This window comes from Lytechinus pictus, chromosome 10 (assembly GCF_037042905.1).
Source record: "Lytechinus pictus isolate F3 Inbred chromosome 10, Lp3.0, whole genome shotgun sequence".
Classification (NCBI taxonomy): Eukaryota; Metazoa; Echinodermata; class Echinoidea; order Temnopleuroida; family Toxopneustidae; genus Lytechinus; species Lytechinus pictus.
In genome coordinates, this window is record NC_087254.1 from 25,772,642 (window position 1) to 25,784,722 (window position 12,081).

The window sequence follows — 12,081 nt, forward strand, 5'->3', positions numbered from 1 at the left end:
GAGAAAATTGAAACAGGTGAAATTAAAATATTTATTTATTTCAATATCACACTGTATATACATGTACCTATCTAAACTTCAATAATAGGTAATCAGAGCTGCCAATTAAGATTTCTTAAAGGTAAAAATTACACTCAATAGGATTTTTAAAACTTGTTCTAAGTTAAAGAATGATGATTTTCGGTATGATTTTCAAACTTTCATAAAAGAAAAATAGGTTTTTAGGCTCGAAAATAGGATAACAAAATATAAAGAATGCCAATTTTTCATATTTGAGGTTTCAAAATGAAACCTCAAACCTCCAAAATGATGTTTAGTTCATGTTGGTTTTATTTAGTCATTGTTTTGTTTATATTGCTTTTAGAATAATCATTTGATGTGTTTATGAACATTCTCCTTCAAATCTGTTGCAGTGATAAATTAAAACGCATAAGATCCATTATAAGTGTTTACTTCAATAAGATAATTGTTTAATACCATATCTTTATGTATGGATCTACTTGAGTTTATGTTCAAGTGTTTGAATTGGCTTTTACCTTTTAGTCATGAGTAAAGATTAATCAATGAAAAGGTTTTCAATGATTACAAACAAACCTTGTCTTGTTAGGGTTGTGAATACATTGAGAAAATTGCAACATTTGATAATCAATCCTTAAATAAAAAAGCAAAGCCAACAGTATTGTAAAAATATTGTCGTCTTTATAGGAAATGGTCTTGAAATTCATGCGTTTCATAATGCTTGCGAGTCATGCCCTTCTTGTGATTTCACTCATACACAATAATCCTTGGCAGGGTTGGCTGATTTAAATCACGTTGATTTAAATTGTGATTGAAATCACCATGATTTTTTTTTAATCATTGATTTAAATCACTTTCATTGATACATATATACAAATGATTTACAATTTTTTGGTGGCAGTTTCATTTTTTTACTCAAAAGAACACATTTTATCAACTTTATAACATCAAAACATGAATAAAACCTTCATATCTACTCAGTCCAATTGAAATCAAGTCAATAAAATCAGGCTAATACCTTGCAAACCAGATGTACATGTACATGTAGCTTACAAGCGGCTAAAACTTAGACCCCTATTCTACTTTTATAAGTGGACTTTAAAATATTCTCTGTAAAATTTTTCTTTGTTGATAGTAAACAATGTTCTTGTTTCTTTATATCAAAACCCAAAAGTGTTAAATATATATACATATATATTATATAAATTGAAATGTGGATTTTGAAAAAAAGAAACTTTGAACTTATAAGGCTGAATTCCATCAGAGATTTTTGCAAGGGTGGGTTTGAACCAGGGCCTGTTCAGACTTTCTGTATACATTTTTGCTTCATTCAGCCAGTACACTGAGAAAGGTTTAGTTATCCATGTATAAAAAAAATGTATTCATGCTCTTGGTAAAGGACACTAAATCATGGCAACAACCATACATTTAGTGCCCTATGCCAAAACAGCATTTATGTTTTTACATTTCTCAGTCAATCTGTTGAATTGTGTGCAATAATACATAAAATCTGCATTGTCCCTGGTAACCCATTTTTTTACATGTATTTAAACTGTAGTAATGTAGCTGTACAAACCGTTTCTCATTTTTAGCAAGACTGCTAAGAACTGCTAAATACTACTAAATATTCAGGTTTATTGTAAAAGAAATCATTCAAATCGACTTACAACTTTTTTCCCCAATCGGTCAGAGCTTTGCAAGTGAATGCATTGAAACAGTCAAAGAGTTCCAACAATGGCTCAAAGAACATATGAGGTTTAAACAAACAAAAAATAAATGCATTTTTCTTTAACATATGATCTTCTTCAGTCATTGGCTTGAAAATAAAAGAAAATGTTCTTTGGTGAATGTAAGTCTCAGAGTGGAATTCTTCCAAAGAAACTGATCCTCATTTCGTGTTAAGAGCTTTGAATAGGAACACCAACTATGCAACATACTATGCAGCATTAGCTGTACCAAGACAGTCTTATCAACTTGGATTGAACCAGTTAGTAGGAGCTCTCTGCGTCAGAGGACGCAGACACAGCAGAAATTGTCAGCATCTTCTATGAAGGACTTTATTTTTGGTGTTTGCGCTTTGTCATAAACATTTTTGTTCGAAAAAAATAAATCTGATTTTTAAATTAAAAAAAATCTGATTTAAATCAAATAAATCTGTTTTTTAGTTATTAAAAAAGAAAAAAAAAACGCCAACCCTGATCCTTAGCAATTGGTGAACTACAGTGTACTTAACACCATGGATCACTGTTTCTCTTTCAAAGTGATTAAAAAACCTCATTTTAACATTACAGTTTTTCATGAGATCTCAATGAGCACTTCTTGTACTGATTGATCCTAATTATTCCCTGCACAGAGTTCATGTTATCTTGTTAATAGACACTATTGTGCAACATGTCATATTTAACAACTTTAATAATCTCTTTATTTATTATTTTATTCTATAGCTTTAAAAATTAAAGAAACTACAAAAAATAACCAATCATACAATAACAGTTTACAAGGTACTATAGAAATCGTATCTGTGTATTTAATTTACATGCATTCAAATACAGTGCTTTGAGCTATATTTCTTTCCAAGCTTAACATTTGAATGAAAAAGCAGGATATGATTGTATCAGTGCAAAAGTGGTTTAATTTTTTAATCCAATTCATAGCGTTATCCTGTGTAAAAATTATAAATTTTTCAATAAAAATAGGTGCATTTCCAAACTAAATAAATATTTAGAAAGTAGCTTCATTTGTGTTTTTGAAACCATCATTAGAATTATTATCCAATAACTATTTATATGAATTCCATCTTAACATCTATTTTCACTATTTATGACAAAATACAGTTACTTAGATATTATTTATTTTACATGTATTGGACAAAAATGAAAATATTATACTTATATAGCATTTTTTACTCACTTTATCATAAGTCTCTAAGTGCTCTAAATAATGCAGCATAATTACCCTAACTTTAACAGAGAACTGTTACATGATCCTGCAGTTTAAGGAACAATCCCTGCCAAGGACCCCTCACCAACAATTCCACCAAAAATCTCACTCTTGTCTTCAGTGTGTCTGTCTTTCCTGGTATATTGGATCACGACAGTCCTCTGCTGACCTTTGTCATGCAACCATCAAGAAGATGCCAGAAAGGCTCAGTCTAAAGGAAAGCAAACTGGGAAGGGTTCAGAGTGGCATGTTAAGAGTGGCTGATGAGATATCATCCAAGTATGAGGAAGCCTCCACTGCTGAATTATGGAACATATTTCATGCAGGAATCAAGGATGGTGTTATCGAGGCACACATTTCTCACACAAACTTGAAGCCCAGAACCAACCTACCCGGATGACTGCAAGAATCAGAAAGCTCATGAAGAAAAGGAATTGGGTTGTTAAGAAATGCAAAAATTATCCACATGTCTCGAGTCCATCTTTGATGGATCTGATGATGAGAACAATCAGTTCATGGCCATGAAGGTATTTTGGAGCTTCAAGTTCACCCAAAGTGACATTGAAAGAATTTATCATCTCAAGTCGGCTTGTAAGAAGCTTACTGCCCCAACTGAAAAGGCCGATCTACTCAACCACCAATACCAGTATTAACTGAAGACACTCCAGTAACTCCTGACTTGCTTCCCTCTACTTTGCCATATGAAACTAAGTCAGATGATATCACAACAACAGGGATCGAGCTGCTTAACAATCTGAAGCCAAGGAAAGCACCTGGTCTGGGGCCCGTTTCATAAAGCTGTTCGTAAGATACGAATGACTTTACGCACGACTGGTGATCCTTTCTTGTGCTATGTGATATCCCTATGTAATTGAGTTATGACCTAAGAACATGTTCCAGTCGTGCGTAAAGCTGTTCATAACTTTACGAACAGCTTTATGAAACACTCACCTGATGGTATTACTCGAGTACTCAAGGAGCTATCAAGGTTGTTGCACTGTCCCTGTGTGATATATTCCGGAAATCCTGTAGCACCGGGGATATACCAGAGAATTTGAAAAATGCCAATGTAGTGCCTGTTTACAAGAAGGAAGACAGAGCTTAACTGAGCAACTACAGTTGTTCCATCTCGCTATCTTGCATTGCATGTAAGTTGAATGGGCATATCCTTTCAAGTAACATCATAAATCATGGAAACCACTAGGATATTCTTTATCCTCTTCAACATGCCTTTAGACAGCACAGGTCATGCGAGCTGTGATTATTAGGACTGGTGAGCAGTCTGACAAACAACCTTCAAGATGGGAAGCAGACATCTTGGTGTTTGACTTTAGCAAGGCATTTGACAAGGTGGGTCACCAGCACGTTTTTCAGAAATTGGATTTAGAAGACATACATGTAACAATCACTGGATTGTCAACTTTCTTAAAAACAGGAAGCAGCAAGTGCTCTTGGATTGGCACAATTAATCTCAGGTGATGTAACTTGTGGCATGCCACAAGGCTCTGTCCTCGGACCCTGCCTCTTTCTCTACTTTATCGATGACCTGCCTGATCACCTCTAGTCGAGAGTTAGACTGTTTGCTGAAGGTGCTATCATCTACCTCACTGTTTAGTCAGATGCTGATGTTTAACAGCTACAAGAAGACCTCAACAAGCTAGGTGAGTGGACCAGTAAATGGATGATGGAATTTAACACTGATAAGTGTGAAGTTATCATACTCACCAGGAATTGTAACAGAATTGCACACCAGTACAAACTAAACAATGCTATCCTTACTCCTATAGAAGCAGCAAAATGCCTTGGTGTCACTATCAAGTCAGACCTGAATTGGAACAGTCACATCAACAACATCCATCACAAGGCTAACAACAGCCTTGCCTTTCTACGAAGAAACTTGCTAGTAAACTCACCCAAGTTGAAAAGAGCAGCATACAGATTACTAGTCAGACCTTTGGTGGAATATGCATCTAGTGTCTGGGGCCCATCAATATCAAAGAACATCTACAAGCTTGAAATGATCCAACGCAGGGCCCCGTCCTGCAAAGAGTTACTATTAATCTGTTCAACCTCCACTGTATGGAAATCCATCCATGTCATATATGTATTGTGCAGAAAAATTGCACAAAGTCCTTTGCAAACAAATAGAAGCACATTGAATTTTCAAGAATACTATGAATGTGTGAATCAAAAATATCTAGAAAATGTTTTGAACAAACATGCATTTTACAAGTTGACATTGCTGACTTTCCATAGTTGTGGTTGATTGGATCAATCACAATTTTTTGTAAGATGGGGCCTAGATATACACTGAATCAATATAATACATCGAGTATTTATTTATACTGCAGGAGCTAGGACGGTCATCCCTTCAACGAGAAATATCCATACTCAAGGTTACCTCATGCCACAATCACAGACACATCAATACTCCTTTGTCAGAACGATGCCATGAAGATGTGGAAAACTCAGATACCAGCAAATGTTGTGACAACACAATCAGTCAAAGCTTTTCGCGTGCAACTGACAAAAGGCATCAGTAGCTAGATCCATACCAGTTTTTATTTGCACCATGTATATACATACACACACACACACACACATATATATATATATATATATATATATATATATATATGTGGACACATTTATTTCCTGAAGGAATTGTAGTAAATAAGTAATCATAAAACAACTAAAAACAAAAATTGGCATTATAACTTCCATTATGATTGAATTATTATTGAAATCATTGCACTATTTTTAGCTTTACTGCTATTATTATGATTTTATTATTTAATAAATACTATTTTTATTTCTTGTATTATTCATATCATTATATTTTCATTGTTGCTTAATCCAAATGAGCTTTTGTTTGAAAAAAAAATCCATGTTAAGTAGCAAGCACACCATGTAGCAGAGCTGGGAGAATTACTTAGAAACTAGATTTATGATAGTGTAGAGATAAGGATTGAGGGATGAGTTGATGGGTAGGACAAAGACGACCAGCCAGGCGTAGATGTCCGGTGTAACTTGGACCCCTACTGTCTGGACTAGAATACCAATGATGATGATCGGCATCCAACAACAGAAGTCGGTGCCGACTATCAGGAGCATCTTCAGTGCCATCTTGACCTCATTGGATGATTGGTTGGTGCGACCAACTTCAGCTCGGACGAAACGGACCTTGATGAAGATGCCAATGTACAAGAGAAGAATGATGATGAAGCTGCATAGATTGATCCCCAGGAATAAAATGATAGAGTATGTCCAGGTTGATTCAGTAGAGCCGGCAATCGTGGTGAAGTAGGGTATGCCAAACTGGTTGGTGGTCCGGGTGTCCGCTTCTGCTTGGAGGTTTGTTGACTTCCGGATGAACGGGAGACCAACGCAGACATCACTGAGGCCGTATGCATCTGGACTGATGTTATGCAGCAATACACCTATCACGCTGAGGAATATAGATGTAACCCAGATGATCGCAATTGCTATGCGAGTAGATGCAATGCCCAGATGCCTTTTGCTGAATGGGAACACAACGCAGATGAAGCGGTCGATCGTGAGAAGGATGAGCAAGAATACAGATGTCTCGCTGCTTAGAACAGAGATGAATCCAGCGATTTGACAAGTGATGCTTGCCCTCCACTCCTCAGCTCGCCCCGCCCAGAAGTAAGACTCCCCAATGTAGATATCCATCACGGCAAGGAGCACCATATAAACACCCATCAGAAGATCTGACAAGGCCAGGTTGGTGATGATCATTGACTGTATCCTGGCTACCCTGGTGGTAGGTGTGCTTCTTAACCTCAACACCAAGACAAAGAAATTCCCCACTAAAGCACTTATTCCTAGGATCCATATGAAGACCTTGATGGCGTGGTTCTGAAGGAATGTCTTGCGGCAAGTGAATAGGGGGTGAGGAGGGAGCTCTTCAATGCAGTTCACAGTGTCTGGGGTTAAACAGCAGAAGCGGGAGTCGTAGACATACCTAGTGAAAGGAATTTACAAACTTTACATTAAATGCTATTTGCTCTTAGGACCACTGGCCTTGTACAAAGCCTTTGTGAATTACAAAATTTACGAGATGATGGGTTGAAGAAGGAATTCCAAAGGTACTTGGGATGGCGTACTTTATAATGTTCGAGGTAAAGTTTAGAAGAATGGCAAACCAGAAAAATAAACCTTTACATAAGCTATGTTTATCTTTGAACTCTTCAAATTTGAGCTCTGTGATTTTGTTCAATAATGTTCACATGTTCAAATATGGTGTAATAATGCCTCGATCGAGACACCTCTGTGTATTAGATGCATATAGGCCTACATGTAAACAAGCAAATCATATGCGTATCCCCTCGGTTTGCACTGAATTATGTTTTATGTTAAAAATACTTCCATTTCTCTGGTAGTTGTGACATTTTGACTTGGGTGAGGGTATTTCATGCAAGGGGGTGGGGCAAAAAGAGACAAGAAATTTGACTTACAAAGCTGATAAACTGTCCAGTCCATCAAATATGCCAGTATATAGAGGGATAGATTTGGGGCTTAGTGATGTGATGACCCTGCGTTAGAAATCAAGTAAAATTGAAAAAAAAAATCATTTAAAATCTTGCCTTACAAATTCATTTCACGCACTTTATATCAGGAAGAAATATTAAAGATTTCATCGTGAAAATTTGTTATAATTCATGCTTGAGGTGACTTTTTAAAAAATGAGAAAAAGTCAAAACCGGACGTTATATCTAAACATAAATATATCTTAACCCTAAACTGGGGGGTTAACCCCCCCCCCCGGACAATTTTTTTTGACCGCGCTGCTCGCAGACTTTTTACTTTCAAGTCTTGCGCATCTTTTGAGACCAAATTTGCGACACGCGCCCGGGTACGCGGTTCCGAAATTACGCAACATTTTGTAGGTGCATGTCAGACCCGAAATTGCTCAAAATCGTGATTCCGTGTACAAAGTCAATGCAAATTGTTTTTTTCAACCAAAAATAATTTTTACTTTTGTTGGTTTGAATGGATTTATTTTATGCTATTTATGATCGCAAAAAGGTCACCGACAAAGTTCATTTGAAAAAACAACAAAAAACAAAGTTTGTAAAAACAAAGAAATACATGAGAATTAAAAAAATAATAAAATACATAAGAAATCAATTATATTTTTGCATTTTTTGTTAATATATTTGTTAGAAATGTGATAATTGATACTCCCACCAAAAATTAGCATTCTACTAGCTATATAAATTGAGTTAAAGGCAAAAACATACACAAAAAACAAATTTAGGGCAAATTTCATTCGCTTATTTGCATAATTAATTAATTAAAAATATGAACAATTAATTATTTGAAAATTTTACTATATATACAGTCTTGTAGTTTACACCCAGGCTCTAGGTGTGTGCAAAGTTTCGCGACGATCGCGCGATCAGCGGCCGAGATCTGAGGTCAATTTGACCCCCCCCCCCCCCAGTATATATTGGTCTGAAATAGCCCAGTTAAGAAAGGGTTAAAACCCATTTTAGATTGCATCATTCACCCAATAATTTACGATATAATGTGTTTTCATTTTAATTACGAAATGTTATAGTAAATAGTATTCAGATTAGAAGGCTGTATGAACTGAAAATAAGATGTTTAAAGAGATAACTTACAAGTCTGTAAGTTTGGAGAGATTCTGAAAGGTTCCCGGTGCAATGTATTCTATAAGGTTATTACCAAGATTCCTGATTGTAAAAAGAATCATAATCGTATTGAAAAAATTAATAGAATGTCTATTTTGTCGTAGCTTTAAATGTTTACACAAAACAACATCTAATTGTGACGTCTTTTCTCTCACAGTAATATTAAAACTATTTGTACAAACATGTAGAGGGGCCTAACAACGGAATATGATATTCGTCATTATTAACATGATTTGGTCGGTCTGTGTGATGTATTATCAATTGCATACCCAAAATCAATACTGTCATTAACGCGTCAGTCTTTATTACCCTGTCAAGACCTAGCCTTGTGCGGGTGTGCTTCTATATACATGTCTGTGAGAGAGAGGTAGCGAATAGCGATAAAGAATTAGATAAATAATGGAGGTAAAGTGGTAAATAATGATGGAGGTAAAGAGGTACATAATAATGGAGATAAAGAGGTAAATAATAGTGGAGGTGATAATAATAATAATCCGCATTTATATAGCGCTTATCACATCGGAACGACGTCTCTAAGCGCTTTGCAGATATATTATTACCCCGGTCATCGGGGGAGCGTTTCATGAAAGGAGTTGTCGGACGTTTTATCCGACAGTTACCATAGTAACACTGCTTCTTAGCCAATCAAGATCAAGGAAAGTTGTCGGATCTGACATCTTGTCGGACAAAAATATTGATGAAACGCTCCCCAGATCCTTGCATGCCCGCATACAATGTATGCACCTTCTCCACTCCCCAGGGAGCATTCCAACAAGAGTTCCAAGACTCAATTGCTAGGCATACTACATGGGTTTTCGCATCCTACCGGGAACCCATTTAACACCTGGATGGAGAGTGGCAAATTGTGGATTGACGCCTTGCCAAAGGACGCTAGGTCATGGTGGGATTCAAACACACGACCCTCTGATTACAAGGCGAGAGTCAGAACCGCTACACCTCGGCGCTTCCACACACCAGGGGGCCGTTTCATAAAACTGTTCGTAAGTTAAGAGCGACTTTAAGAACGACTGGTGCACCTTTCTTACGCGCTAAACCATCGCCGATGGTGTATACCATTTACCAAAAGAAAGGATCACCAGTCGTCCGTAAAGTCGCTCTTATCTTACGAACAGCTTTATGAAACACCCACCAGGTGAAGAGGTATTTTTAATGATGGAGAGAGAGATAGGGAGGGAGCTCTATGATGTTTTAATAAACTTCAATATTACTTACACTCGAAGCAATTCGTGTTCTATCCCATAGAACAATGTCTCGTCTAGCGATGTTAATAGGTTCCATTTCAATATTCTATAGATGATAACAATAAGGTTTTTAAAGGTTACGACGTTGGTTATGTAACAGTGGTGGCATGTTTAAAGGGAAAAAAATGACTATGACCTATTTTAATGACGAATAAAATAATGATACTTTATGTCCATTTATACAACGCAGTTACTATGTGTATATACTCGACTGCGCTTCGATACATATTATTACCCCTGCTGTAGCTGATCCGCCATATTAATGGCGCTAAACGTTCAAGGAATCAAATCCTACCGGGTACCCATTCACCTCACCTGGGTCGAGTGCAGCACAATGAGGATAAATTTCTTGCCGAAGGAAATTACGCCGTGGCTGGGATACGAACCGACCCTCTGTTTCAAAGTCCGGAGACTAATCCACTGGGCCACAACCCTCCACTAAAGCAATTTAGATTCTCGTTTTTTTTTCAGATTGATCAATTTAGTTTTTAACTCTGGCTATAAAGAATTTATTAACTTACAATCTCTGAAAAGAAACTCCAAGATCTTTGAACGTCCCAGGGCTGAAATTGGTAAGCGAGTTGTTCGTCAGATCACTAGAGGAAAGAAAAAAAATTACAACCATTTCAAACTTTTGTCATATGTGTTGAGGGGGGTGGGGTTAATCCCTAGATGAACATGATGAAAGTGATTTATATAAGCAAACAAATGGAAATATTTTATATCATACTGTAAAAATTCGGGTGTTAAAACTAACACCATGCAGTTTGTGTCCCTATATGGTGAACTACCCTCTCTGTTAAAATTTACATCCTAGATATTGAACATATCACCAGATTGAATAGTATCAAACAAAATGTGTTATAATAACATCCATAAGTATTTAACTAGCAACAACCTCTTAACCCCAGACAGTGAAATGACTAGTGTGAATCTTCTTGCACACCAATCATACCAAAGTTTCTGCCCCCTTTTTCGTCTAACCGCCAATTTTGCATATTTATTCTTTCTTCTGTTTAGTCATCTGAAAAGGGTTATTGTAGTTGTCCATTCCTGCCACAAGAAGGCCATCCCTATGTGCATATTACTGTGGGACCTACACAGGATCACGAAATACAGAGTATTTGTAATGGGCATGTGTATAAAAATCATGTGTTTAACAGCTTGATCTACTCTTTATGCTCTTATCCCATTTATTATTATTCGCTGTATACAATACGTAATCAAATAAAAAGTTCACCCGTACATGGCGAAGAGTCTGGGTAAACCTTGAAAGCATCCATCCTCAAATTTCGCCTGGTTAGCTTCCAAATGTCTGAGAAAAAAAAAACATCTCAAACAACTGTATATACATTTCAATTAGATCATAATAATCAATGGCGGATCCAGGATTGGGACACATCAGGGGCCGTTTCATAAAGCTGTTCGTAAGTTAAGAGCGACTTTAAGAAGGACTGGTGAACCATTCTTACGCACTAATAAGCCATCACCAATGATCATTTTAGTGTACACCATTTACCACACGAAAGGATCACCAGTCGTTCTTAAAGTTGCTCTTACTTACGAACAGCTTTATGAAACACCCACCAGGTCCGTGCTCCCCCTCCTTAGGACCATATACAAATATTTTTAATGAAAAATGCTATGCAAATGCAAATGAAGACCCTTTTATTTGTCAGACTCTAGTCAACATGACGGATTGAAGGAGCTAGACATAAAGGTTAAATCTCTTGCCCTCCATTTCATTTTTTCTGTTCAAACGTACGTTCCAATGCTCAAGATGAATTCACCTCTCATAATAGCAATATCATATACACAGTGAGTGTAAAAAAAGTGATAATATCATTAACAATGTTTAGAATTGATAACACTGGTATCAACAAAAACAGTTTATCTTATAAGAATTTGATTAAAGTTAACTAAATAATTTAAGAATACTTACATCACTCCCAGATAGAACAGATTTCTGAATAAACCTTCTTCTATGATAGTCAGACGATTATCCACAAGATCCCTAAAAAATAATTAAAAAATACATGAGGATACATGACACAAAATCGCAAGTCTTAAATTGAGAGAATTAAATACCTATTTGCCCATTCCAGACAAGAATTTTAAGGGATTTATATATATTTGAAATATTGCACTCGACATGTCAATTTGATGCCGTAACTACTAGTTTA

General features: G+C 36.3%; 1 protein-coding gene across 1 annotated transcript; it reads right to left on the minus strand.

Moving 5' to 3' along the window:
• Nucleotides 1-5,678: 5,678 nt before the first annotated feature.
• LOC135155813 (G-protein coupled receptor GRL101-like) lies at nt 5,679-11,695 on the minus strand. Its single transcript, XM_064106074.1, has 7 exons — nt 11,664-11,695; nt 11,145-11,213; nt 10,420-10,494; nt 9,870-9,944; nt 8,607-8,678; nt 7,437-7,514; nt 5,679-6,943 (listed from the first exon to the last, which is right to left on the minus strand). Exons 1-7 carry the CDS (start codon nt 11,693-11,695, stop codon nt 5,887-5,889), a joined length of 1,458 nt encoding a protein of 485 aa, XP_063962144.1. The 3' UTR covers nt 5,679-5,886.
• Between the last annotated feature and the right edge of the window lie 386 nt (nt 11,696-12,081).